At 47.5% G+C, this 27,193-nt stretch overlaps 1 protein-coding gene across 2 annotated transcripts; it reads left to right on the top strand.

Annotated features, from left to right (window-relative positions):
- The first annotated feature begins 2,346 nt into the window (after positions 1-2,346).
- On the top strand, positions 2,347-22,763 carry LOC148674472 (uncharacterized). 2 transcript variants are annotated; one of them, XM_088624615.1, is made up of 7 exons: positions 2,347-2,774; positions 14,228-14,811; positions 15,954-16,124; positions 16,807-16,987; positions 17,900-17,985; positions 19,176-19,282; positions 20,437-22,763. In XM_088624615.1, the coding sequence occupies exons 1-7, from the start codon at positions 2,693-2,695 to the stop codon at positions 20,525-20,527; spliced, it is 1,302 nt and encodes a 433-aa protein (XP_088480741.1). In that variant the 5' UTR covers positions 2,347-2,692; the 3' UTR covers positions 20,528-22,763. The 2 variants fall into 2 exon arrangements, with proteins under 2 accessions (XP_088480741.1, XP_088480740.1); XM_088624614.1 differs by having other exon boundaries at positions 2,349-2,774; positions 19,173-19,282.
- Positions 22,764-27,193: the final 4,430 nt, after the last annotated feature.

The raw sequence follows: 27,193 nt of genomic DNA, 5'->3' as shown, positions 1-27,193 counted from the left end.
TTGTTTTTCTTTTTCCTGCTCTTCAGTCGGGTCAGCCTAACGATCGCCCAATAAAGCACCTCACATTTTTATTGGTGCCTTTCTTGTAAACAATACATCAAAGCAATTATCAGGACAAACTCATATCAGGGAATCAGAATCTGACATCTTGGCACAGGGTTAATTAGTGTAAATGATTAATGTAAGTGAGGTATGGATGCTTGCACCCTCTCTGAAACCATGATCATTTTTTCCCCTGTCCAGCCCATCACATTCAGCAAGTGTAGAGTCAAACTGCCCCTGGAGTCACAGGAAGGAAGATGTCTTCCTAAGTATCGGCACAGTGTTAATAATTTAAAAGTCATTTGAGGTAAGGTGCAAAAACATGTGAACTAACCAATCTTTTTGAGTCAGAGAACAGTTGATTTTGTAAGGCTGTGCTCCCCAAAGAAAATAAAGAACAATACTGGCTTTAACTCCTTCAAACCTCCTTCAAAGGCTAGATAATAATAAGGTTAATGATTTACTGTTTGGTGCTAATCTTGTCACATAATCAATCCCTGATTTTTTAAACATTGAATGATGGTACAGGGGTACATGATTGCCACACTAAAATGAGCGTGAAACATTTATCAGATTTAACCCCTGGAAAGCATGAAGTAAATCTGATATATGACCTTTCAGTGTGAGCATCTGGGTCAGGCCCTGCATGTTTGATGAGGCCATCCTTGCCAGCAACTATATCTACCTGCAACTCACAGCTAGCAGCCCCACTGAAGCTTAACAGGTGTGAGCCTGGCCTGTACCTGGATGGGAGACTCCTGGGCAAGATAAGGTTGCTGCTGGAAGAGGTGTTATTGGGACCAGTAGGGGGCGCTCACCCTGCAGTCTGTGTGGGCCCTAATGCCCCAGTATAATCATGGGGAAACTATACTGTAGAAAGGCACTGTCCTTCAGATGAGATGTAAAACCAAGATCCTGTCTCTCTGTGTTCATTCAAAATCCCAGGGTGTTTCTCAAAAGGAGTAGGGGTGTTACCCCAGTATCCAGGTGAAATTCCCCCCTGACCTTTACCAATCACGACTTCCTAACAATCCCCATCTCTGAACTGGCGTCATCACTCTGTTCTCCTCCCCACTGAGAGCTGGTGGGTGATGAGTGTACTTGCACACTATGGCTGATGTCTCATTATTCAGATGGGTCCTACACATTGGTGTTAGTGGAGGAATGTCTCCATTACCTGTAAAGCACTTTGAGTAGAGTGTCCATAAAAACACTATATAAGTGTAAGGAATTATTATTCTATATCAGGCACATGGCGCACAGGCACAGGCACATACCAAGCAGCAGAGCTGGTGCCAATGCTATTGTAACAGCTGTAGAAAAGCCCCTGCCAGTCTGCTGCACTCTCACCCGAGCTCGCTAGCCTCACTACTCTTTGTATATGCTTGCTGGCAGTGAGTTGTCACCCCTGCCTGCTCAGAGCCCCTGTGTTTTCCCTCAGACTGATCCCATCAGGCCCTGTACAGCTGCCACACCTGAGCTTTCTGCTTTTGCTGCCTTTGTTTTCTCTCTCTTTTGTTACATCAATGAGAGGAATTTGCTCCTTAAATGAGCAGGTTTGATTCTGTGATGAGACCATCAGTCCAATAGGACTGAGGTTGAAAGATAAGCCTTGAAAGTTCATGATTGTCTCTAATGTACTTTGGAAGGCTAAGCCCTGTCATCTACAGATACTACTCAAAATTGTTTCAAATGATGCAGATGAAACAAATGTTATCTCTTAAACCTTGAGGAAACAAAAAGTGCAGACTATTTCAAATCAGAAAGGATTATCTCTTTGTATTGTAACTGTAACTTAGTGCATTGGAAAATGTAGAGCAGTGAGGAGCTGAAAGGCCTGTTTTTCGTTTCATTTGAGACGAGTATTTCTTCTCTTCTGCTTTTTCGTGCTGGAAGGAAAAATCAGAATGTCTCATTCGTGGTTTCCCAATATGCACTTGGTTCAGGAGCCACGACATAGCCTCTTGCGTTCAGCAGCGGCTTAGTGCGCATTTGCTGGGCTGCATTCCAATTAATATAACTGTGAGCAGCCAGTAGGTATGTAAAATAGATCATATAGCATACGGTATATAAAATAATTATTGTTCCTCGAAATGACTTTCTGGAACGAACGTCAATCAACAAAACTAAGTTTCATAGCTCACGTGTCACGTGGTGTTTTCGTGTTTTTGGAAAGAAAACCAGGTATCTAAGTTAGTCCCGTGGTTGATTATTGGGCTCCTTGGATTTAGTAACCCCCCCCACCCCCGTCCTCAGCTCCCTCGTGCCTCCCAGACCACACCCCTTTCGACCCCCACAGTAGACGGGCTGTAAAATCGCCAGTGCTCGCCGCTCACTCCGTTACTGAGTGCGGTGAGAGGGATGAGACCAACTGCGGTTTTCTGAAAAGTCAAACGGAATCTCTGCAGTTTGCAAACCCAGATGCGTGTTTGAAATTGGACTTATTTTTTTTTAAATAAAACCACTAGTGGCGAGATAGAGTAAAAAAAGTTCAATCTTGAGAAAGCTGAAAGTTTGGTCACGCTGGTATCACAGTTTTGTTCGCATTCGTAGTCTTGCTGTAACGAGTTTGAGTTTGTTTTTAAAGACGACCAACTTTTTTTAAAGAAAATCTTGCTTGTTTTTTTTTCGGGAACTGTCACGCGATGTGATGCGAGACCTGCACAGTTTGCAGAAACCCACGATGCCGAGAAAACACGGCCGTCTGGCCATCTGGAAACAGCGAAGGCGAGGTAAGGGTGCTGTGCCTGTCAGTACCTGTTTATTACAATGGTAATAACCTAAATGCTAAAAACCTGCTATTTACCATGGCCTCGTATTGCATTTAGTTTGGGTAGGTTATATTTTCCCCTGAAACCGGATTACTCGTGTAGAGATGCAGTCAGCAGACTAGCATGTTTTCGGCTCCTTCAATCGTGCATCTGCGCATCTTAGCAGTGGTGGTGTCTTGAAAGCATCTTGAGATGGGGCACTACGACTCCGTAATGTACATTTAAATATAATTTAAACTGATTCGAAATGGAGATACTTCCAGACCTTTATTTTTCGTTCCTTTCATTCATTTTTGTACGTAATTAAAAGGTCTACGCAATGTTGGCGAGCAATTATTTGTCGTTATTTGTACCACTGAGCATTGTTACTGTCATATCAACACTGATTTTGCGTTCCCATTCGAGACATTTTTTAAATCCATTTTTATTCTGGTTCTGATTTGTGAAAAGCGATATAAAAAAATATCGATAATGACCCTCCGGTCTCTCTTAAAGCGTGTGCAGTAGCCGGGTGTGGGACCGAGCCATCAAGAAGCTGTTTCCTCGGTTAACTGAAATGTCAGAACAGAAACACAGGACCTGTAGCTGAAGCTGAAAACTCTGTACATGCGGAGACGGCAGCGCCAGGCATGTTCTGCTTAAGTTATAAGAAATTCCCATCTTCCCATGCCGATTTCAGTCTTATCCTCTTTGTTGCACCTGTAGAAGTGTTTAAGGCCAGCGGTGTTAATTTCTTAGCGTTTGGTTACCTTGTACATTAGTCCCTGTGGTTATAGGGCGATACGGAAGTAGAGGTTTGTACGTCTGCTTGACTGTTGTAAGCATCAGAGGCACATTTCGAAGGACCCAGGGGAACCAAGTCACTGTCGCACACAGAGAGCTCTGAAGCTCATCGATAAAGCACTGTACTCTGGAGCCTGTGCAGCTGTGAATCGGGTCCCCATATTGTCTCATCCGTGTTGTTTTGGTTGATTGTTTAAGGAATATTTGATGTTCCTTAAAAAGGAATGGTTTCAGGGAAACGGGTTGAAAATAAGTTAATATAATACAGCGTGCGCAGGTAAGGGTGACATAATTACCGCAGAACCGTAAGGATCTATCAGTGATCTAGGTTCTGATATAGCTGGTAAACTAGAAAAGTTTGCAGATGATCCCAAATTAGAAGGATTAGCAAACACCAGTAGAAGCAACCAAGAGCATAGATAAAATTCAAGTCCCTGCAAACTCAGGGACATAGTGGGTGAATAGTATACATTGGGAAACACTGAGCAAGAGGCTACTTATCAAGAATCTTGGATGTTTATGTTGATGCATCATTGACATCTTCTAGACAACGTGGTGAGGCAATAGAAAAGGCAAAGAAATGTTAAGTGTGTACAAAAACAGAGATGTTAAATAGATTATGCTACAATTGTACCACACACTCATAAGTCCTTATTGGTACTATTGTGTACAGTTTGCGTTGCAATGCTGTTGAAAAGATATTGCATTTCTGAAATTAGTCCAGACAAGAGCAGTGAGATACATACTAGGAATTAAAGGAATGTCTTGCACTGACAAGCTGAAGGAACTTGAACAGACAGGATTGTCATACAGGTATTCAGGGTCCAACAAAGGCACTGACAGTGAACCCAGGGGATGTCTTCAGAATCAACAGTGGAACTTGAACCAGGTGATACAAGTGAGAATTAAGGAGGATCTGACCCTAATAACAATTTCGTGAAATGCATAACAGAATATAACCGAGAGAAGAGCTTGCACATTGTTCAAAGAGCAGGCTGATCATCTCGACTGGCAGGATAGCCCTCAGAAGCAGGCAGGTGTGTAGCACAGGAGAGAACAGCTTGGAGGAGCCGGCAGGGTGAGGGAGGTCAGAGAGAGACGAGGGTCACCGGTCACCACAGGCTGTACTGGGAGGTGAACTGGTTCAGGCCTCGTTCGCCTGGAGTGCCCAGGGCAGTGGCGGTTAAACTCCAGTCTGTCTCTCCTGTCATGAAAGATGGATGAGAGGGGACAGAGAGACAGACAGAGGACATGGTAACAGTGCCTTGAGGGAGATTGGGGGGAGACATTGGGGTTTCAATGCAGCTGAGCTTGAACTTAAACTAAACCACTGAAGTCCTTAATCAGACTTTGTTAGCTGTTTTTGTTTAGCTGGGAAGCGCTTGGAGGTGTCAAGATAGCTCTAGAAACCCTGTCATATCTGGGAACATGCAGCCCCTTAGGAGCTTAAAACAGCTGAAGAGATCATTAATTGAGATCAGTTAATGGTTCAGTTTATCCTGATAATCATCCAATTAGCAGAGCACAGTGGGGTGTAAATCAAGCGCCAGCACACAGTGGGGACACCCAGATTTGGAAATGAGCCAAGAGTAGGCTGTCCTCAGCAGTTTGAGAACACAATGTTTATGTATCAGCAAGCATTAAGAGTCATTGTGTGTCCCTGGTGATATCAGCACCAGATCTCCCGGAAACAATCCAGCAGGTTATCCAGCAGGTTACAGAGTGAGAATGCAGTGTTTTATTAACCACAAAGAGCCCTGCTGGGCTTAATGGCAAACTATGTTTACATAAACTCCTGACCTTCTCCTAGGCCAGAAGCTTCAATTCCTGGTGGCAGGGGAGAGACTCCTGGAGTCTGTGCTCAGAAAGAGAGGGAAGGATGAGGAAGAGAAGGAGTCTTTATGTGATGTAGCTGACCAGTGTGCTCAATGATGTTTATACTGTAAATGTCAGTACCTGTTGTGCTGATTGTATGTGTTTGGCAACACTGAAATTCATCGGTCTTGCCAGTAAAGATGACTGAATTTAAAAGGTGAAGGGAGCAGGCAGGACAGAGACGAGGAGATCTGGATCAGGGGTCCCCGACTGCTTCTCTCCCAATCCAGTGGAGAGTGTTCTGGGTAACTATTCCATGGCCAAGTTCTAAAGGCTTGAGACAGTTTAATTCCAATCGGTTGCTTGTGATTGGGATTCTGACATCCCTCATAACAGAAATGTAGTTTTGAAGCATCAGCTGCCATGATTGACCACATGGTCTTGATGGCAGTAACCCCAGTGTGTAGCCCAGTCTCTTGTGATCTCTGAAGAGGAGGGGGGCTGGGCATGTTGGTGGGCCTTTAGGTGCAGGATCACCTCTTGATGTTCAATCTCCAGGCCAGTCTCCTGTACGCAGATGAAGGAAGTGCCTTCTTTCAGTTGCTTAAATTGAGGATAAATAATGGCTGCATGGTCATGAAAGAATCCAGGCCACAGTTTGATAGAATGGGTGTGTTGGGGTTTTGATCCCTGTGTCCCGGCAAAAGCTTTGGATTTGTGTAATCTAATTTCCCCTTACTTCAGTGGATGATGCAGTTTTCACTCTTCCTCCTGATCTGTTGTGCTGTGGAGCTGCTGTGTCACCAAGCTGGGCTGTACCCTTTGTGGTGAATGAAGTGGGTCATTCAGGGCAGTGATGTTATTTGAGGACTTGCCTGCTCTATTGGGTGATTGGAAGCTGTTCTAATTCTAGGTAGTGTGGGAATTGTGAGATTAGATTTATTTAGAGGAAGAATGTTTTATTCCCAAGTATTTCTTACAGTGCTACAGAAAATGCTTCTGCCTCTGCTTCTCTCTGCTGGCAGTGGGAGCACAGTCTGTCCTCTCTGGGTATCCAGGTCTGCCTGTGTCCAGTTTCTATGGCCAGGCTGTGGTCACTGAGCCTGTCCTCTCTGGGTATCCAGGTCTGCCTGTGTCCAGTTTCTATGGCCAGGCTGTGGTCACTGGACCTGTCCTCTGTGGGTGTCCAGGTCTGCCTGTGTCCAGTTTCTATGGCCAGGCTGTGGTCACTGAGCCTGTCCTCTCTGGGTATCCAGGTCTGCCTGTGTCCAGTTTCTATGGCCAGGCTGTGGTCACTGGACCTGTCCTCTGTGGGTATCCAGGTCTGCCTGTGTCCAGTTTCTATGTCTAGGCTGTGGTCACTGGGCCTGTCCTCTCTGAGTATCCAGGTCTGCCTGTGTCCAGTTTCTTTGGCCAGGCTGTGGTCACTGAGCTTGTCCTCTCTGGGTATCCAGGTCTGCCTGTGTCCAGTTTCTATGGCCAGGCTGTGCTCACTGAGCTGTACTTCATCAGGGTTGTCATCTCTCGCCCAGGGCAGCTACTCTGCCAGTGTACAGAACCTGGAAGCATTTTTGTTGTGTGTGTGTTAGCTGTGATTTGAAATCCGTTGCACCACTTCCTCCCTTACCCCCCCCCCCCAAAAAAAAAAACAGGCCCGGCCACAAAAGGGCTGCTTTAGTTTTCCTCCTGTGGTTTTAACAAAGCTAATCCCCCAGGGTGTGCAGGCCCATTGACTTTCCCGGCAGTGTGAAGGCCTGGGCATTCAGAGCCGTTGGCGCGCGCCCTGTAGCTCGGGCCCGGCGGCGAGATAACGCCGGCCAACGCCCCCCACCCGCGCACCCCCTCGTGAGGCTGTTTCTCCGCGGCCGCTGGGGTGCGAACGGGGAGGGCGTGGCTAATGGATCGCTGAGGAGGCTGCCATTGTTTCAGCCCTGTGGTGTGTGGAGGCGCGCGAGTGGAAAGTGGAGCCACGCTGTGGGATCAGTCCAGGCTGTGGTCACTGGATCTGTCCTCTCTGAGTATCCAGGTCTGCCTGTGTCCAGTTTCTATGGCCAGGCTGTGGTCACTGAGCCTGTCCTCTCTGGGTATCCAGGTCTGCCTGTGTCCAGTTTCTATGGTCAGGCTGTGGTCACTGAACCTGTCCTCTCTGGGTATCCAGGTCTGCCTGTGTCCAGTTTCTATGGCCAGGCTGTGGTCACTGAGCCTGTCCTCTCTGGGTATCCAGGTCTGCCTGTGTCCAGTTTCTATGGCCAGGCTGTGGTCACTGAGCCTGTCCTCTCTGGGTATCCAGGTCTGCCTGTGTCCAGTTTCTATGGTCAGGCTGTGGTCACTGAACCTGTCCTCTCTGGGTATCCAGGTCTGCCTGTGTCCAGTTTCTATGGCCAGGCTGTGGTCACTGAGCCTGTCCTCTCTGGGTATCCAGGTCTGCCTGTGTCCAGTTTCTATGGCCAGGCTGTGGTCACTGAGCCTGTCCTCTCTGGGTGTCCAGGTCTGCCTGTGTCTTACGTGCTTCCGGAGACACAGCTTCCACACAACGGCGGGCGAAATAACCCGCGATCGCAGATCCCCGCAAAGTGGCTGGACACGGGTTCAGACATTCGTAAGGAGCTTAAAGACTCCGGGCAAGATTACAGGGAAAACGCAAAAGAAAAAGGTTGGGGAGGATTGTCTTAATTCTCCCGAGCCGTCGCTGTAAAAATAAGAAGCACTTCTGTACGCCTGGGAATAGCCCCGTGTCACTTGGCTCAGCCTGATCCTCTTTCCTATCGCTCGTTTGTCTTCTTACACGTGTCCTGTGACGCTCATCCACATGTTTAGCATGTGCCAACGCTGTTTTTGTGTCCTGAATTACACATGGAGGGCATGTGGAGAAGTAAAGAGGGATACGAGGAGGTTTGTGAAACTTGAAGGTGGCTGTTAATTGATACTGGTAGTTAATTGATCTGAGAATCCCATCCTGCTGTTTCTGGAAAAAAGCTGGGTTAGCAGCTTCAGTAGCCCAGCTGGGTTGTTCCATTCTCCTTCAACCATTAATAATAATAATCCTTACACTTATATAGCGCTTTTCTGGACACTCTACTCATAGCGCTATACAGGTAATGGGTATTTCCCTCCACCCCTATCAATGTACAGCCCCACCTGGATGATGCTCCAGTCCGCTCACCACACACCAGCTCTCAGTGGGGAGGAGAACAGGGTGTTGAAGCCAGTTCAGAGATGGGGATTATTACGAGGCCATGATTGGTAAAGGCCAGGGGGAAATTTGGCCAGGACACCGGGGTTACACCCCTACTCTTTCCAAGAAACACCCTGGGATTTTTAATGACCACAGAGAGTCAGGACGTCGGTTTTACGTCTCATCTGAAGGACGGAGCCTTTTTACAGTATAGTGTCCCCTACTGGCCCCAGGGACTGACCAGGCTCACATCTGCTTAGCTTCAGTGGGTTGTCAGTTGTGAGCTGCAGGGTGATATGGCCCTTGGTGTAAAGACATCCTTTTCTCAGTTATAATGCAGCTCTCATTACACTTGTCCACCCTGGTTCATACTCTGCTGCTGACCCTAGTCTAAGAAATAGGTGAGAGATACAGATCATATTTGTTACAGAACATGGAAAAGAGCACACCTGGCACGGGGCTGGAGATTAGGCTCCCAATGCACAGCAGTCTGATCCATTCCGGATTTTGCCAGCTGCTGACCGTGACATTCCTGTTCAATGGGTGTCTGGTTTTTACGCTGATCTCCAATGGCTAGGGTTTTGCAATTTGTTTTTATGCTTGGACCTTTCAACTCATGAGTTAGCGTTTTTCTGAAATGTGGAAAACGGGAGGGGGAGCAGTTTCTGCCCTGGAGTAACAAAACCTTTCAAGTCTTTGTTCATTGTTAACGTGAGAGCCAGGACAACAGTTCCACTCAGCTGTGTAGGTAAACATTTTTAACTTAATCTTTAATAGTTTAACTTTTGAGAACAAAGACTCAAAAGAGTATTTTAAGCGGGGTGGAGGTGGGGGGGGGGGTTGTTCTCCATTTGTTTTAGAATTGGAGGTATTTAAACCTGCAAATGTACCATAAACCAACACCCGCCATTGAAAGGCAATAATTTTTATGTGGTTTAGCTTGGATCTTTTTCTGTGTCGTTTGCCTTTCCTGCCTATTAAATACGTTTATCCCATTTTGTTCATTTCCTATGGAAGACTTTTACTTTGCTGAATCAAAAATCCTCTGTGGATTTTAGATTCAAGGTTTAGGAGGCCAGAAGGAACTTATCTGGGAGTTCTGAGAGCAGGTATTGTTCTCAGGTGTGCTAACAGAGGCTCAATGATGACTTTGGAAGCAGGTGTGAACTCTCCTGCTGGGAAGACTCCCTAACCACAATGGACACCATCAGTGGCGTCGTTAGCAGCTGGTTTTTCTGCACAGCAGGGATCAGTGCCTGTTTTTTTACCTACATTAGCACTACATCAGAGCTGCAGTGATGCACATCTAGCCTGTTGGCTTGCAATTTGATCTGAGGATCCCATGCGGCCGTTTATGAAATGAGCCCAGAGTATTGTCATCAACAGCATAGCTTGGGTAACTTGTTCCACACTCCCCCAACCATTTGTGTAAAGAAGTGCTTCCTGTTTCTCGGTTTTAATTGCACTTCCATACGGTTTCCTCTTGTGCCCTCTGGTTTGTTTTTCACTCTTCTGAAGAACTCTCCTGCTTTTAGGTATTTTGAATACTAGTATTAGGCCCATAGTTTTCTATGTTCAAGTCTAAAATGCTTCAGCTCCTTCAGCCTGCCAGTGTAGGGTGTGTCCATAATCTGATAATGCATCTAGTTGCTGTTCTTCACTGGACTAATTTCGAGCAGCAGTATCTTTTCAGTTCCATGGTGATCCAGATTCAGATTGTTTTGTATTAATAGTGGAGGTGAGTTTTAGGTGAAATTGACCCTCTAATGCTGCTACAGCCAGGCTGAAGGGTTTGGAATTTACAGTGTGAGAGCTTATTAAGATGAGTATATCATAGACCCACACAATGCTCTCTCGCCCATCGCCACCTCATCCAGGGGCAGATTTTAAAACCCCTCCGACCCCCTGGTGCCCGTCCGTTCCCCCCGTTGGTAGCGAGCAGATCTACAGGTGCTCATGGGGCGTGCGAGAGCCTCTGCAGGCTCGTGGAGGAATGCAGGAATTCAGAAAGGGGAGGACGACGCCGTGCAGTCGGCGTGGACGCCCCCCAGCTGGCTTCGAGGTGCCCCCAGGGGTTAAAGGAAAGAGAAGAAAAGCTCCATTGATTGATGCGATGCAGGTTACCTGTCGTCCTGGAATGCGAGCTATGTACCTTTACTTATCTCTCCCCTGGAATGTGCCGTGTGACGACTGAGGCATTGCAGATCGCTGGCGTCACTTGGGATGAGTGAGCCAGCCTCTTCTCTGGCAGCACTGCCTTGGAGCTGGGAGGCTGCGGGTTCAAATCCTGGAGGGGCACTGCTGTTATGCCTTTCGTTTGGATTGCCTTTGTAAAAAAAAATACCCAGCTCTCTGAAGTTTTAATGTATGATGTATATACAGTAGAAACTGATACAGGCAGACTGTGTAAAGTAAGTTCTTGGCTTGCTCGCGTGTATAGCAGCAGTGCCTGTCTCCTGGTTTCTCGTGTCCGCTGCTCGAGAGAAAACTGCTTCCAGACTGCAGCCCTGACCGTGAAGCCTGGAGGGGTCTATGGTCTTCGGTCTCAGCTGTACCTAGAGCTCACTTACCATCCTAACTAGTGCAGTCAGTTACTTCCAGCTTTGGTCCTGGAGGGTGTCAGTCCTACTGGTAAGAGGTGCGGTCAGGCATAGACTAATGTTGCACAAACTCCAGGGGCACATTGGCCTAACTGTGGACATCTGAGGAAAGGATCACTATATATCTTCCGCATCCCTTATATCGTGAGCTTTAAAGACTGAAATTCTGGCATACTCGTACTTAAACCAGTCAGGTTAATTAAGGTGCTAAATCTGTAAGCTCATATCCCATGCCACTGTTTTCATAACGTGTTCATTTTCTTATGAGCATTTCTTGGGAATCGATATCCCAAATATTTCTTTTCCCCTTTGCTTAAGGTCTTCACTCTTGATAACTTTTCACATTTCTCAGTGCAAGAAGTTTTTGAATATTATCCAAAGATTATTTTTACTTTTAAATTCAAAATATATATTTTTTTATCTTTCTGTACCTTTTAAAAGCTGTAGTAGCTGCAGTTTCACATTGCATATGAAGATAGTTGAGAGTGCATTTCCAAAAACACATACAGCACGTGTCTTCTCTAATAGTTTAGGTTTGTATCATTTTCTGTATATGTTAAAATCTATACAGGGTTTCAGCAAGTCTGCTATCCTCTTCTTACAGACAGAAACCATACTGTTATATACAGCAGCCATTGTCTCCTTATGGGCAAAACCTGTACTGTTGTTTAACTGCTAACTGCAGGTTCTGGCCATGTAGCTGCTAGTCTCTTCTTATAACAGTGCAGGCTTTGTCCATGTAGCTGCTAGTCTCTTCTTATAACAGTGCAGGTTCTGGCCATGTAGCTGCTAGTCTCTTCTTATAACAGTGCAGGCTTTGTCCATGTAGCTGCTAGTCTCTTCTTATAACAGTGCAGGTTCAGGTTCTGGCCATGTAGCTGCTAGTCTCTTCTTATAACAGTGCAGGTTCAGGTTCTGGCCATGTAGCTGCTAGTCTCTTCTTATAACAGTGCAGGTTCAGGTTCTGGCCATGTAGCTGCTAGGCTCTTCTTATAACAGTGCAGGTTCAGGTTCTGGCCATGTAGCTGCTAGTCTCTTCTTATAATAGTTCAGGTTCAGGTCACGTAGCTGCTAGTCTCTTCTTATAACAGTGCAGGTTCCGGCCATGTAGCTGCTGTTCTCTTCTAATGGGTAAACCTGTGCTGTTGTGTAACAAGCCTCAGGCCACGTGAAGGAAAACAAAGACATTGTGCAGAATTCATTACAGGCAGGCTGTGGAAGATCACATTTTTTATAACTGGCACCATGAACAGGCAGGCAGTGTGTGCGACTGGATGACGAGAGACATCTCTGGGCTCCTCTTCCAAGGGGTGTAGAGGGATCCCCCTCTTTTTTTAACGGGGTGACTCAGGAGGCAGAGGTTTGAACCAGCCGGGCCAGTTTCTCAAACAGGGAATGTGGAAGTGCCTTTTAATTTCCTTCATCTTTTAAAAGAAAACGCCTCTTAATAAGAAACAGGAACAGACCGATCTGTTCCTATGTCGCCCTGCAGTTTTGTGCCTGCAGGCATCACACATTTTTACAGGTCTCATGGCTGCTCTGTCTGTTTAGGCTTAATCCAGGATATTTCCGTTTGTGCCTTTAGCTTTTACATCCTGAGCCGTTTTTTTTCATGCCTGTCTCTGGAGCCCTACAAACTAGCGCAGTGTTGCTCAGAGTCGACCTTGAGTGCAGGCTGTTCTACAAGGCACCCAACTCAGTCTTTCAGTAAGGCAGGGCATCTGAAGCCGGCTCCCCTTCCAGTCCCCTCCGTTTCGGGACTCCAGTGTAGCTCACCCAGGCTGTTAACCAGATGAGCTACTGGTTGCACTGAAGAGCTGGCACTGGAGTGGAGTGGACGGGGCCACTGTTTCTTCAGACCCTGTGGAAGTGTGATGTGGAAACTGAATGGGGGGGAATAGAGGAACTTGATTACTGATACCTGCTCTTGGGAATTCAGCCATGAGGGAGGTGGAGTCTTCCTCTTTTCATTCCACTGCTGATCTTAACTATTTGGCTAAGCCAAGTCACATTTCCTGGCCTTATAGTTAACTGATTTAGTGGCCTCAATTAAAAACCTCCTTTATACAGCTTGCCTTCAAGGACTGAAGCTATTTATTGCTGCCATACAGTCGGCTCATACAGGGGTCCCATTTCTGGTCCTGGAAGAGGGGGTAGCAGTAGTGAGGAACCTCAAACACTCCTATTGTGAAGCGCCCTTGTTCCAATTTAGGTTTAAGGAGTATTTTGCAGGTATTTCAGTCTTCTTATGCAGTGTCTGAGATTTACCCTGATGGACACTTCATCAACACAGTTGGTGAAACCAGAAATGGGTCAGCTGGCTGTGCAGTGGGAGTCATGTTGCTACAGCAAATACAGAGGAGCAAACAGCTGGGAAACCACTGGGGAAAAATGAAGGTGGCATACTGTATATTAAAAGAAACATGAAACCGGAACAAGATGGCTCCAGCTGTCCTCTGTCTTTGTAACAGTGAAGACAGATAGGGAACCGTGTCTAGCTTTCTGATGTGGGAATTGTATCGGATAAGAATGAAGCGACAAGCTGTACAAATAACATATCAACCAATGCACAGTTTCCACAAGGCCTGTTTGAGCACATTGAGGTCGGTGATTGGCCCCATCTTCCATTTGTTCCGACACGCGCGTGCGGTCGGAGACGGGCACGCCAAGGGCAGCGGGCAGCAGCCGGAGCAGGAAAGCAGAGTGGCAGTTCGCTCGCACACAAAAGAGAAAATGGAAATGCTCAGCACGTGAGCCGCTCTTGAGAAGCCAGCGGGGGTGTTGGGGCTGAGTCACAGGCAGGAATGCGGTGCTGTCCTGAGGAGGGGGGAGGGCAGGAGGAGGAGAGGAGGAATTTGGATGTGAAGGGAGTGAAGTCATTCCAGCTCCTCTGCTTGTGACGGAGTCTTGAAGGTGGGGGGTGGGGGCTGAGGAGTATTTTAAAAGCCGCCCTGTCTTGACTCACTGCAGAAGGCTGCCTGCCTGCACCTTGTGCTCCTTCACCTCTGCTACTGCCCTAACTCTCTCTCGTACCCTTGCAGAGAGCCAGGCTGTGGAAAATGAGGTGGTCCTCACCAAGATGAACCTGTATCGGAATTTTGGCACGCTGATGGAGATGTGGGAGAGCTGCCCCCCCCTGGACAGGAAGGAAGGGGGGGTCCCGTCGGCGGTGGGCGGCGGCAGGGCTGTGGGGGTGCTGTCCAAGTCCGAGTCGGAGGATTCGGGGGTGGAGATGCCGAGCGCCGAGACCACACCCTCCACCCCCCGCGGATCGGAGTGCAGCTTCTCCTTGACGGGCTCCACCGACCCCACGGACACGGAGAAAGAGGGGTCCCCCTCCCCCTCCCCACTCCCCCACTCTCCCCTGCGCCGCCCCCCCTCGGTCTCGGACGAAGACCCGGAGGACATTTTCGCCCCCGCCCGCTCCAGAGTGGAGCAGGCGCTGCGCAGGACGGACTGGCGCGGCAGGAAGGGCCTGCGCGCGAGGCTGTCGCCGGTGCCCTCGCTGCGGGAGGCGGAGGCCGCGGGGGAGACCGCCGACGCCCAGCTGTGCCCCCTCAGCGGGCGTCTCTCCCAGAGCTGCGTGGGGCTGGAGTACCTGGATGCCTGCTGGAGAGGGGAAGTGGTGAGCCAGGCTTTTCTTCCCCGCTCGTTTTTGGGAGACTGGGAGACTGTGGGACCGGGGGGCAGGGGGACTGGGAGACTAGGAGACTAGGAGACTAGGAGACTAGGAGACTAGGAGACTGTGGGACCAGGGGACCGGGGGACCGGGGGAACAGGAGACTGTGGAGCTGTGGGAGACTGGGAGACTGGGAGACTGTGGGACTGTGGAGCTGTGGAGCTGTGGAGCTGTGGAGCTGTGGAGCTGTGGAGCTGTGGGACTGGGAGACTGTGGAGCTGTGGGAATGGGGGGCTGTGGGACTGGTGAGCTCACATCGGCTCTAGAGTTCTCCTGGGCAGGCTGCCACGCTACCCCACAATTCTGGCAAACCTAACGCCTCTGAACTGTTTGGGTTGGACGTGTTAGTCTGCAACTCCCTTCTCAATTTCCCTCTGAAAGATTCTTGAAGAACAATCTAGAATTTTCTTGGTCGCTTGAAACTGGACCCCGGGACTGTGGAAGTGTTTGTTCTGACAACTGTCAGAATTGCAGCCTTGAAACAAATTACTAGAGACTTGTAGCCAGATCCAAATGTCTCAGTGAAATATCTTAAGGAGAAAATTACCTTTAGAATTGGAAATCAACTACGTGTGTTTGCAAAGAAAGTTAAAATGGGAAAGACGTAGGACCTCTGTCTTAGTAATGGTGGAGAAAGAATGGAGCAGACTAGTGTTATAAAAATTCTGATATATGTGAAAAGGGGGATAAATATTATGTCTAAAGATTATTCCAATAAAATCTAAACTTCCTTCTAAATAACCTCAGACAATCCTACAATGCACGCCACACTACCAAGCTTTTCATTATTTCCCTGTAAAAGCAGGGTTTTAGTCAAATCAAACCTTCAGCCAGGGTCTGGGGTTATGGGGTGATCTCAGATTCCCTTTCCAGTCTCTCCGCTGGTTTCCAAGCTCCCAGAAGACACTTCTGCGGTTAAGTCATGTTGCAGCATCAAACAAACCCCAAACAACACCCAAGCAAAGCTGGTTTCATTGTTTTCTAAAGGCTGTATGACATTACCTGAGGGAATGTAAACACTGATTGATTGCCGTATTGATGGGTGATTGCTAAGGCTCTTCTCTGGTTCCCCTGTGGGCTTGGGGCAGGTGGACAGCGGGGTGGCGACAGAGGCGGCTTTGCAGGGCTCGGGACTGGGCTACCTGGAGCAGGTGTGCCGCATGTTGGAGGAGATGGCCAAGCTGCAGAAGACCAGCCAGGTCCTGCAGAGGGAGAGGAAGAGAGTGGAAAGCAAGCTGCGGGCTCGGGGTAGCCAGGAGGTGAGAGAGAAGGGGGCAGTCAGTGGGCAGGTCGTGCTAACAGAATGCACCTCTGACTGGTCTCTGTCCGTACAATACAAAAGGCAAAGACCGTGCTAAGACGTATTGTTAATAGCATAGAAACCAAATTCGGGAATGGCACGTTAACATTGTATAATATACTAGTTAGGCCTCATTTCGATATTATTATGCACAATTTTGGTCACCAAGTTATAAAAAACATTGTATCTCTGGAATCATTCCAGGGGAGAGCAACCGGATACATTCCAGTTCAAGGAATGTCCTAAAACGGGCAGGTTAAAAGAAGTGCAGTTTTTTTGTTCTTGATCGGTGAAGATTATGTGGGGACCTGATGCAAAGTATTCAAAATCCTCAAAGGCACTGACAGCATCAACCCGGCTAATTTCTTCGTAACAGAGAGTGAAACACAAACCAGAGAACAAAAGTGGAGACCTATTTGTGGAAGTGCATTTAAAAGCGGGAATAGGAAGTACCGTATTTACCCAGAGGGTGGTAGGAGTGTGTAACAAGCTCCCCAGCTACATGGTTCAAGCTGAAAGCTCTGTCCGGCCGGATGAGGTCCTTTGAGCAGTTAGTTGCTAGCTACCAAGCGGGCTGGAAAGACCGAATGTCCTCTTCTCGTTTCTTACAGTTCCTGTGTTCTTCTGTATTTGCTCTGCAGGAGGGTTTATGCAGTGATGATGCTTGTGGCACAGCAGAGGACTGTCGGGAGACTGTGAAGACCGATCCCCGGAAACGAGGGTCCAGCGAATCTTCGAGAGAGGAGCCCTTTGTCCCCACGCACTTCAGACAGCGGTCTGTCTCGGAATCGCAGAAATTCCTCCAGAACAGGAAACCCCTGGGTGAGACCGCATGTCGCGCACATTGATCGCCCTTTAAATGAGCAGGCCTTTGATTAACACCTGTTTGTCAGTATAAGAGAGGATACTTAACTAGCTGGTTAATTCTACCTGGTTATTTGTGTCAGTTAAAGTATAAAGGAGTGTATGGTCAGGTAGTTTTAGGTGGCAAGTTATTGAACATATTCCCACTTCCCTCAATCTAATGGGACAAACGTCTTATCCCACATGAATGTTGCAGTCAGCTTTCAGAACAGCGTACTTTTTAAACTGTGAAGGTATGGTTTGCGTTACGGTGACACTGGAGAAAATCACATGGCAGTCCGTGATGTTTGGCCACTGTTGTTAAGAATTCGGGACTAGACGGTTTGCCAGTAAAGTCACTGGAGCCTGGCTCCTGTCACTAGACGTCAGGAGCCACGATGACTCAAGCGTAGTGCAGAATAGGTCTGAAGACCACCAGGGCAGGCCTGGGATGACTCCCGAGACTTTGCAGATGTGCAGTGATGTCAGTGTGGGACACGTTGATCCTCCAATTGCTGTCAAACTCTCCTGTCGGGCACTGTGGAGATCATAGCTTGTCCAACAAAGGGGTGGCTGTGTAAGTGGGCGTGTCAGGGGCCATGCGTCCATGTGCCTCATTCACTTCAGTTAGAGCAGCAAAGCTGCTGAATATCTATATCTGATTGGCTGCAGTCGTGCCACTTCTAAATTGGCATCAAAGATATTTCAGCTACTCTCCCCGTGTGATTGGATACCTTAAAAGACCTGGGGGACTATAAAACAGAGTTAGGTTCTACTGCATCAACGATTAGCCCAGCGAAGTGAATCAAGAGCTGAAGCTGGAATGCAGTGCAGATGTAACCCTGCTGAGGAGGAGTGCAGTACTGACCTTGTTGTGTTTTTATCTGACAGACCAATGTGATCTCCCGCTGCAGTATTTCCACAGCACTGGGAACCTGCTGGAAATCAAGGACACTCTGCCTGAAATCCCTGCCAAGGTCAGAGCAGTGCCACACCCTGATCATTCACACACAGTCACCAAGAAGGCCATCAGACATAAGGTTTATCAGTATGGGCCTGTTGAAGAACTCTACTCTGATCAAATATCAGGAACTGAGATGTTTTCCCTTTCAGGCATTGCTGTAACGAACTGGGTGATATCAGGGGGGCAGAGTGGAGTTGAAACAGACACTAGGTGTCTGCAGCAAGTGTTCACAGCCCCAACATTTTGCCAGAGTAGAAGTGTGTTAGAGCACAGCTACTATGATCACATGTTCAGAAAAGGAACATGAGACTGTGCAAATGAGAGGAAGATTCAGCCCATCTCACCCATTTGGCAGTTAAAAGTTAATTTATCGAAGAAGGGAATCGACCTCAACAAAATGGTTGGGTGACTCTTTGTGTAAACCATTGCCTTTGGGTACCAAGCAATCCCACGACAAGTGGTAGTGCTACAGACATCCAGTCTTGGTATAGATACAGAAGGCCCTGGAGCTGGTGACACTTGAAAAGGTCAAATTCCAAATGCAGTGGAATTCTCATTTCCCTGTTCCCAGGAACACAGGCTCGCGGATACAGTCACGCACGTTTGCCAGTGCCTTGGGGTCAGGTGTTTTTTTAAGCCTTGTAGCTGAATAATGTAATGTTTAAAAGGGCCCTGAAAAAAAATCCAAGGTCACATGCTGTTCAGAAGTGCCAGCAGCCACACAACTCAGGTGGGCTGAACAGCCAATTTTTGAACGCATCCAAAGCTACGAAGTTGGCACGGGCATTTTTAGAAAAGGTCGTGGGAAAAGAAGGCAGTAAACACAGTAATGTTATGTTCATTACACTATTACATAAACTTACACACATACATACCGCGGGGCGGAGCAGTGGCTCTGTGGCTAAGGATCTGCGCCTGTGGCTGGAAGGTTGCCGGTTCGTATCCTGCAGCCGGCAGAGGAATCCTACTCCGTTGGGCCCCTGAACAAGGCCCTGAACCCCAGCTGTTCCAGGGGCGCTGTGTAAATAGCTGACCCTGCGCTCTGACCCCAAGCTTCTCTCTCCCTGTCTGTGTGTCTCATGGAGAGCAAGCTGGGGTATGTGAAAAGACAAATTCCTAATGCAAGAATTTGAATAGGGCTAATAAAGTGATCTTAAGCAATAAATAATTCAATGAAGGGGGTGTGACTGTGTCTCTCAGCAGACGGAGAGGAAGCAGTTGGGCAAAGTGAAGGAGCTGGTCTCCCGGCTGAAGAGGAAGTCTCTGAAGCAGCGGGGCAGCCTGTACAGCTCGGCCGCCGACCTGAGCAGGTGGGATTGCGATTCCTTTAATCCGGCGGAGCCCAGCTCCGGTCCTCAAGGGCTGCTGTCCGGCATGTGTGACAGCAGGTCTCTGTAACTCTCCAGCTTCTCAAGAACAAGGAAGGGTCCGGTTAAACAAGTGAGTTCAGTCAGGAAACTAATAAGAGCTCAGCTGGAAATAAAACCAGGAACCTTCTGGCCCTCCAGGACTGGAGTGGTGCCCCACAGATTTAATCCTGTAAGAATCCGGCCGCATCCTTCAAATCCGGATGGAAAATGAGATTAAGAAACTTTATGAACGGTTGAATGGTATTACACTGGAGATTGTTCTTAGCTTGGATTACACACATCAAATTACCCTGAAATCTTTTACACGATCTCGCTTGTTATCTTTTGATACTGCAGTCTTTCTTCTTTCAGTATCTCTGATGACAAGTGTTAAAATTCTGGCTTCTGTGTGCCTCTGGGGCAGCCAGCTGGAGCCAGATCAACCAGAGCGCTTCAGTGAGCGTGGGTTTCTCAAACAGCTTGACTGATGGCTTACACCGTAGCCAATTTCAACATGAAAACACACCATCTGAGCAGCAAGTGTTTCTGAATGGAAGATGCTGCTTAGTCATCACTTGGCATGATTAAAATGCATTGTTATATGGGGAAAAAAAAAGATGGCATCTTGAATGCTCCATCATTTCTTAATTTTATTATCCTTGCAAATTGCCCTCTGTTAGTTCATGCATTTTCCTTAAATGCAAGAATTCAGCAATGAGCATCAGCTGCTCTGTCTGTCTGATCAGTGGAGTTTTGGGTTGGCAATAGGAAAATGAATCAAAAATGTAATTCTACTTAATTTTCACACAAAATTAGTTTCAGTTGAGAGGAATTGCGCAAAGCCTATTGGGTTCCTGTCTGAAAAGCGTCAGGTTGATCTGGGGCAAAGCCGCCAAGCCTACATACAGCGCACACCACAGAATTGCCAAAACAATAGACTTTAACGAGTAAAGAGGCATTTTAAAAATATCAGCTTATTTGACAGAGAGAGGCCGGATGGCACCGTCTCAGAACTGAGTCTTCCAGGCCTGTTCACAGTCACTGCGGTTAACCTTTTTCAGCTCTGTAGGGCGCTCAGCTATTAATTTCTTTCTCTGCGTTTGTCTGATTCTTAGGAAAGACGCCCCGGATCCCACAGAGACGGGCTCCAAGCGGCGGTTAAGTACGTTCTTCAAGAAGAGGGAGAAAAACTTGACCATACACTAGACCCGTACCCTTCCGGAACATTCCAGGCCTGGCAAGCCTCCGTCTCCACGTCCCATCTCTCCCTTCCTTTCCTGTTCCTGTGCATTGTCCAGGAGCCCCCGACCTATATACACACAGCGGTGACCTACGCGATATGGTCAAACCACACGCCCGAGACTGACGCCGCCTCTGATCTGGACTGCTTGCCTGAGCCTGAGTCTGAGCCTGCCCGCTTGTCCTTTCTCCCTGGAGAGCTGTCCTCTGCTTCCTCTTCGCACTGTCCCCGTGAGGGGCCCGTCCCGAGATCCTCTCTGCTCGAGCAGCCTTGCTGAGAGGCGGGGCTGGGGTGGCGCCCCTTCAGGGGGCAAATAAACACAGCTGTCGAGCCGTTGGGCTTGTAGGTTTATACGAGCGTTCTAGTTGTTGGGTGACGTGTCGAAGTGTCTGTACCTCAGACTACGGCAGAAATATTTCGTGACACTTTTGCCTGTTGGAACGAACCAGACTCGTCCTGGATGTGCCTGCCAGCTGCATCCTTGTTCTGAGGGAGCAGGAATAGAGGTGAGGGAGTATCCGGCGAGGAATCCCATAGACTCTGAAATCCACTGCTGTCTGGAGTCTAACCATTTCCTCTTGGATAGACGGTCTCGTGCTTGTGCTCCCAGTTTTTTGGGGAAAAACCTTGGGAGCAAAGAGCAAGCGTTTCCCTTTTAAGCAGTTTCAGGGGAATTAGGAGACTACCTTTTGCTAAATTGTCCCAGGAGAGATGAAAAAATCTGGCTTTCAAAACAGATATTCCTAAACCTCTCACCTCTTCCAGGTTCTATCTAACTGTCCAATTACCTGAGAGTCGGTATCTTTTTTTTTGTTTTGTCATTTTCTGAGAATTACTATAGAGACACTTTTGTGACACAAGTGATTTAACCAAACATCAAGAAAGAGTGACTATCGGGACAGGAATCCAAAACGGCCTGCCCACAAATCGCCTTACAAGTGTGCCTGTGGGTGGTTTCGTAAAAGGTGTCGATAAAGAAAAACTTTAGATTTTAATTTGGGATTGGTGGGCAGGGTAAAGTCTTGATTTAATCTGGTTTCCAGGATTATCCAGGACTGTTTCTGTATTTCTAGAAAGGACTGGACTATTTTTCTAATTCTTCGTATTAAAACTGTCTGGTGTAATGAAGGAAAGAAATAGTTGTTTGCCAAAAAGGCAGCTCATTTTCAAATGGCAGGCCAGGGGAGAGGGCATGACCGGGCGAGAAACGGGGACAGTGAACAATGCCCGGGATGTCTGGGGAAAAGGCTCTGGCCGTGCTCTCTGTTGCTGTGCTGCTGCTCCCTCGGGCACAGCAACTGCCTTTACCTTCGGATCCCCAGTCGTTATTCAGGCCTGCAGGATCTGGCTGTTGCCCATTGTGAAACAGCGGAGGGCGCAGTTTGGCCCGTCTCTGGCTCAGGCTCGAGAGAGATCAGGGCAGGTCTGAGCCGGCTGGGCTGTACCAGTGGACCTCTCTCGCAGGAAGACAAGTGCGCTGACATGCTGTAAAATCCTCTCCCTGGAGGGCTGGGAAAGATCCCGGATCCACACGGCTTCCACTTTCTTGCCAGCAGCTGTCGGATTCGTCGGGATGAGTTTTAGGATTCTCCACACCAGGGTCTGAAATCCCTCGTTTTTGCATGAACAGTTCAACCACTGTACTTTGTGAATTTCTTAATAACTCTGAGGACACAAGAAAAGTGTCATTGCACAAGTTTGATCCTTTTCTGTTTTCAGGCTGTGAGCCCTTGTTGAAGCAGGGAATGTATTTTATGTAGACACTCTTATGCAGATCTTCTTAAAATAGGGTGACAGGTTTGAAATGTTCCGCACCTCTTTGACTTTTGCACAGCTCATATGAAAACCTGGAGCGGACCGCAGTGCATTGGGAGTCTCGTGAGTTTCTCCTGGGTAGACTGTACTAAAGGTTGTCCGTGCTGCTACTGTTGACTCTTCCTGAGGAACGATCACTGTGTTCATCCTGAACTAACAGTCACTCCTGTGGATTTCTGTATTTGTGCTTCTGTATGAAAAGAGAAAAAATATGTTTTTGTCTTGATTTGTTTACTGACTCAGCTTGTTAAGTGTTGTGATATTTATGAAGAGGCAATTGATGCAGTATATTTTATGTACACTTCTCAACACCTGGCCTTATTCTGTATGTATATAATGTCCTTGTCAGTATTACATGGCAATAAAGGTGTTATCCATTTCTTCAAAGTGTGAGGGATTTTCTTCTTGAACTACTGAAAGGTTCATGATGAGCTACTATTGTGATTATATATTTTCCTAACCTTAAACATAAGCTTTCCCCTTGAGCATCGCAATTAGGCACCTGCTTTTTTCAGTGCACCAGTACGCAAAACACTGTAGAGATGAGTGGCCCCGCATGATTAATGAGACCAAACTACACAACACTACACAACACTGCTGTTTGAGACTGCTTGGCATCAAGGCTGCTCCCTGCTGGGTGAAGATTCTGTACTCCCTACATGGTGTGTGTGCCCTTGTGTGTGTGTGTGGGGGGGGGTAGTTTAATTGGTAACCTTGCTGAAGATGGCAGCCCAGACGCTGGGTCATGACCCTCCTCCTATGTGGGCACAATAGTGCCGTTTCAGACGCTCTGGTCTGGAAGAGTATTGGGGCGGGTGGGCAGAATGGTCTCTCCGAATGTGGGTGTCCTGGCACATTCCACTGGGTTAACAGTTCACGGTTAGTGCTAACAACACCAGCTGGCACCGCTCCACAGCTGCTGCTCATGTCTGGCTAGAGCAGTTTGTTGGCAAATGAAGTTTAGTTCAAGGAATGCATGCTACTCTTTTTTTTTACTTTTAGCCCTCAGCGATTCAGTGAAAAACAAGGATCTCGGCTCAGGGGACAGGGTGTGCTGGGGAATAGGTCGGGTGTCTCTCCGATGGACTCTAGTTTTCCGGCCAGTTCAGGCCACTGTGTTGCGCTGTAGTTCTTGTGTTGGGACGGGGTGGGTGGGCAGGTCTGATCCTGCACAGCCAGTGTCTTTGCAGGTACTTATAGGAGCTCCTCTCTCAGCCTCCATCAGCTCTTTGTGGGCTCAGAGGGGGCCAGTTTAACAGCTCTCAGTTCTGAAGAGATCCAGAGAATGTGTGGACATGCCAGCCCTCCAGGACCAGGATGGGACGTCCCGGTGTAACGACGCTATGAGACAGTCCGCTTTTTTTGTCCCTTTCCCCAGTGTGGTCGTGATTCACTGCAATGCTGATTTCTAGAGTGTTTTCCATTCCACTGCTGAGAAATGACAGTTCTGAAATGAAATTTCGGGCAGAGTGCTGGCTCTGTAGCTAAGGATCTGCGCCTGTGGCTGGAAGGTTGTAGGTTCAAACCCTGCGGTCGGCAGAGGAATCCTACTCCGTTGGGCCCCTGAGCAAGGCCCTGAACCCCAGCTGCTCCAGGGGGGCCGTATAAATGGCTGACCCTGCGCTCTGACACTAGGCTTCTCTCCCTGTCTGTGTGTCTCATGGAGAGCAAGCTGGGGTATGAGAAAAGACAAATTCCTAATGCAAGAAATTGTATAGGGCTAATAAAGTGATCTGATCTTAAATATCTACCGAACTTGCTGTTCAACATCCCCCTTCGTTTCTAAGAGCGAAACCTTCACATCTCGTCACTAAGCCATGCGGTTTCTTCCTTTCACTTATGCATCCCATTTGGTTTCCCGCCTTGGTCCGTGTCCTTAGGCGCAGAATGCCTTTCCGTGAAGCTCGGAATACTGGGGTCATTCCATAGTATAGCTTCTGTCTCCTCTGACAGCTGCTCGTCCAGATGCACAGCCAAGAAATTATAGTCCGTCAAAGGGGGAGAGAAGGGAGGAACAAGTCCGCTGAGCTCCTGCGCTCTGGGATGTGAAAAGCACTCAGCAGTGCAGTGACCCTGGAGGAAGCCGGCGTGCATGACCTGCCGCAAGATGAAAGAAGGACAGCCCTTGTTAATGATCGCGGCCGTTAGAGAAGTGTTAGCTGCTCAGTGTATCCCCTGATCTCACTCCCCCTGTAGCTGGATCCCGGGATCATGGATCAGGGGGAAGTCACGGGCCTTAGCAAACATTGCTGTGATAAGACAAACACTGAGACATTGCTGTGATAAGACTTTTAGGACAGGAAGAGGAAGACCGCACTGTTTCCCGCAATCCCCCTGCCGGTCCATTGTTTAACCTGCCCTGCTGGGACTGTACTGTATGGCTTTTCTGAGGGAGAGCTGTTAACTGACTCGGAGAAGGAAGCGGCAGAGATCTGTTTGAGCCCAAGACTTGGAAACCTAGTTGAACGGAAAGTATTTTATTTTTTTATGTGGTACTCCAGTCTTTGCCCCATCAGGTTAATGGGACATGAACTGTCAGAGACTTTCATTTTACCTAGTGACTGCAACACGTTAGGAGGAGAAAACAATCAATTCTAATAATATGCAATAATTCCTTACACTTATAGAGCACTTTTCTGGACCATTATTGCATTTTACAGGTAATGGGGACTCCCCTCCACCACCACCAGAGTGCAGCCCCACCTGGATGATGCTCCGGTCTGCTCACCACACACCAGCTCTCAGCGGGGAGGAGAACAGAGTGATGAAGCCAGTTCAGAGATGGGGATTATGAGGAGGCCACAATTTGTAAAGGCCAGGGGGAAAGTTGGCCAGAACACCTGGGTAACACCCCTACGCTTTTCGATAAACACTCTAGGACCTTGGTTTTACATCTCATCTGAAGAATGGCACCTTTTTACAGTATAGTGTCCCTGTCACGTCACTATACTGGGGCATTAGGACCCACACAGACTGCAGTTTCAGGGTGATATAGCTGCTGGCTTTAGAAAAGTGAATTAGAAAAAAAAATGGAAAAGTGTACATAATCAAATTATTAAATCAAGGAAGAAAGAGTTCAATTTGAAGTAAAAAACAGCAGACACACAGTTACCTGTTACATGTCTCATGTTGGCAGTGGCACTATCATAAAAGTTGTAGTTAGGAAGACAGTATGTTTCTTAAATTTCCTGTAACAACAGTTGTAAACGACAGAAGGACATTTGACCCCTTAGTTGCTAATTGATCTGAGAATCTCATCCATCTAATTCTTGAAAGAAACCAAAGTACCAGCTTCAACAACAAGGCAAGGGAGCTTGTTCCATACTCCCACAACCCTTTGTGTAAGGACGTGCCCAGTGTCTTGATCTGAAGATTTCCTCCAGCTTTTTCTTGAAAGCCGCCTTGTACGACAAGGGTAACACCAGCATATAGGAGCAGAGGAAAGGGCCACAAGTGGTTGTGGATTAACTCAAATTAAAAAAGTTAAAGCACAAATAGCTGAAATTTAAGCTTAACATGTAAGGACTTGAAACGAATGTTTAGGGCAGCACAGTGGTGCAGAGGTTAGCATTGCTGCGTTGTAGTGCTGGCTTCAATTCTGTCTGCGTGGGGTTTGAATGTGCTCCCCGTGTTCCTATGAGTTTCCTCTGGGTGCTTTGTTTTCCTTCAACAGTCCAAGGACATACTGACGGGTTAACTGGCCTCTGCGAAAACTTGCCCGTGTGTGTTTGTGTGTGCCCTGCTATGGACTGAGTCCAGGGTGTATTCTGCCTTGCACCTGTTGCATGCTGGGATAGGCCCCGGCTCCTCCACGATCCTGCATTGGATGAAGGGGTTAGAAATCGGATGGATGTACAGTATTTTAAAACTGCAACTCTTTATTTAGAATAAACTGTATGCTGTATACTGTTTGTGATAGAGTTATCCATTCCTTGTTTGCAACAACAAAAACAAGGCTTTAGCTAAAAAACAGCAGTAGATGCACATCAGCGAAGAAATGCTTTTTTTTTTAAACCGTACATCAACTCTCAGGTTACGGTGATTTCAACAGCTCATTCACAGTCTTAGACGGTACCAAATCGCCCTCTAGTGGTGCTGAGTAAAAACTTTCTGTGTGAACTCTCAGAATCTCCTCATTTAAGCTCTGTTCTCTTTAGGCTCTGTTCCCAAACTGCTTTCCGGTGCTAGCGTACTTGATGGCAAGAAAACTCCACATAGGCCGTCGACTTGATGAATCCGACAAAATCATAAACGCGCTGACAACATAATTCAAAGGCGATTAATTATTAATATTCCTTTTGGAACACGACTCGGCTAGACCGAATCTGTTAGATGCTGTTGTTTTAAATGCCTGTATGAGTGCGCAACAGTAGATTCTCCCGACTCTGCTGTATATGACCGATCATTGTCACGCTACGAATTCCGCCGGGGGAAAAAATGCCGTTATTTAAAAAAAAAAGTATTAGAAAGTTTAAGGACGTGTCATGCATTAGTGAGACTTCGTTTAAGAACATTGGGAAAAAGTTTTGGTTTCTATGTTACAAAAAAAAAGTATTTCTCCTCTGGGACTAGTTTAGTGAACTGTGACCAGGAACATTTCCTGACTCAGAGCAATGTCCTACACTGAGAGGCTAAAAGAACTGGGTGTCTTTGGTTTTAGACAGAGCACTTAACGAGGTGACTCGTTATTTCAAGTAGTCCTAGAAGGCACAGACGGAGTCAACCTAACGGTCTACTTCAGTGCTGTACCCTTACTAGAAAACAGCCTCTGAATCTTTAACAGCGTGAGGCCGTGGAGTTAAGGGGGTCCAATTATA

This window comes from Lepisosteus platostomus, chromosome 3 (assembly GCF_059453375.1).
Source record: "Lepisosteus platostomus isolate fLepPlt1 chromosome 3, fLepPlt1.hap1, whole genome shotgun sequence".
NCBI lineage: Eukaryota > Metazoa > Chordata > Actinopteri > Semionotiformes > Lepisosteidae > Lepisosteus > Lepisosteus platostomus.
The sequence above is the reverse complement of the archived record's forward strand: the minus strand, read 5'-3'. Positions and strand labels throughout refer to the sequence as shown.